Genomic DNA, 1,149 nt, shown 5'->3' with positions numbered 1-1,149 from the left:
GTGCTTCCACTTCCGTCCCAAACTGAACTGGGATATAGTATATCTATTTTTAAGGGCCTTTCCCTCTAAGAAATTAATACTTCACATTATTTGTGTAGTTTCCTTTGATGCAGTTAGTCCAGTCATTGCTGTATAGTCTATCAAAACTTTTATACCAGTAATAGGAGCATCAAAAATAAGGACAAACAATACAAGCGTGCACATGTACACGTATGTACATGCATAATCAGGAAATAAACGAAGTCATGGAAATCTAAGCAATTTCTCTCTTTCTACCTCTTCATAGAGTGATGATGATTTATAATGGCTGAACGTATGATATATGCATTGTACTACAAGAAAGTGTGTGAGTGCAGTGTGTGGGTATGTCAGGTGAGGTATGTATGGTATGTTATTATTGAGTTAATTATTATTAATAGTGTAGACTGTAGAGGCTGTTTACTGGAGGAGATGTCATCAAGTAAGTGACCTGTTCTCTTTCTCCCTTACTTTACTCCTCTGTATCCTCTCCTTATTATAACTATTCACTATATTACTGTGTCCTCTTGTTATCTATAGTCTATCAACCAAAGGAGAGGAACGATCACTCTACAGTACAGGTAGGAGACTACCTGTACATGTGGGGTGGGAGGATGCCTGATCTCTCTGGAGTACACAATAATGAAAAGAAGAAATCAATGTGTTCTGTAGTGGAGGTCTGTCACCTACCAACTGGTGAGTGGGTACAAAAGCCTACCACTGGTGACCCTCCACTTGGTGTCCGTGGCTATGCTGCTGCTGTCATTGGAAATGAAATATTCTTTTTTGGAGGCTATTGTGGTCATAGTCACTGTTATCATAATAGTTTATACAGGTAAACATAATAGTTACTGATAAATATTAAATAATATTTTATACAGTTTTAATGTTGATACCTTCAATTGGAAGGAACTCTCTCCTACTACACCTCATCATGGTCCTATGATGAAGGATGGCTCCAGCATGATAGCAATAAAAGTGAATGATGAGGACTATCTTGTAGTAATTGGAGGAAATGGACCATCTTTTAATAATACCCCACCACAACCTGGTGCCCAGTACAGTGGAGTTGCTGATCAATGGTGCAATGAAGTCCATATGTACAGATTAAAAACTGGTCAGTATAATTAT

At 37.9% G+C, this 1,149-nt stretch overlaps 1 protein-coding gene and 1 long non-coding RNA gene across 2 annotated transcripts; both read left to right on the top strand.

The window, feature by feature from the left end:
• The first annotated feature begins 350 nt into the window (after positions 1–350).
• Positions 351–569, top strand: LOC109593478 (uncharacterized). Its single transcript, XR_002190976.1, has 3 exons — positions 351–377; positions 420–460; positions 559–569. It is a non-coding gene; the product is annotated as an uncharacterized LOC109593478 (long non-coding RNA).
• On the top strand, positions 568–1,139 carry LOC109593477 (kelch domain-containing protein 4-like; the record flags this gene model as incomplete). Its single annotated transcript, XM_020008541.1, has 2 exons — positions 568–853; positions 900–1,139. Coding segments are annotated over exons 1-2 (476 nt in total), but the record flags the coding sequence as incomplete, so codon positions are not given.
• Between the last annotated feature and the right edge of the window lie 10 nt (positions 1,140–1,149).

This window comes from Amphimedon queenslandica, unplaced genomic scaffold (genome assembly GCF_000090795.2).
Source record: "Amphimedon queenslandica unplaced genomic scaffold, v1.1 AMPQUscaffold_1344_Cont26644, whole genome shotgun sequence".
Classification (NCBI taxonomy): Eukaryota; Metazoa; Porifera; class Demospongiae; order Haplosclerida; family Niphatidae; genus Amphimedon; species Amphimedon queenslandica.
Note: the sequence above shows the minus strand (reverse complement) of the source record. Positions and strands in the feature narration are given on the sequence as shown.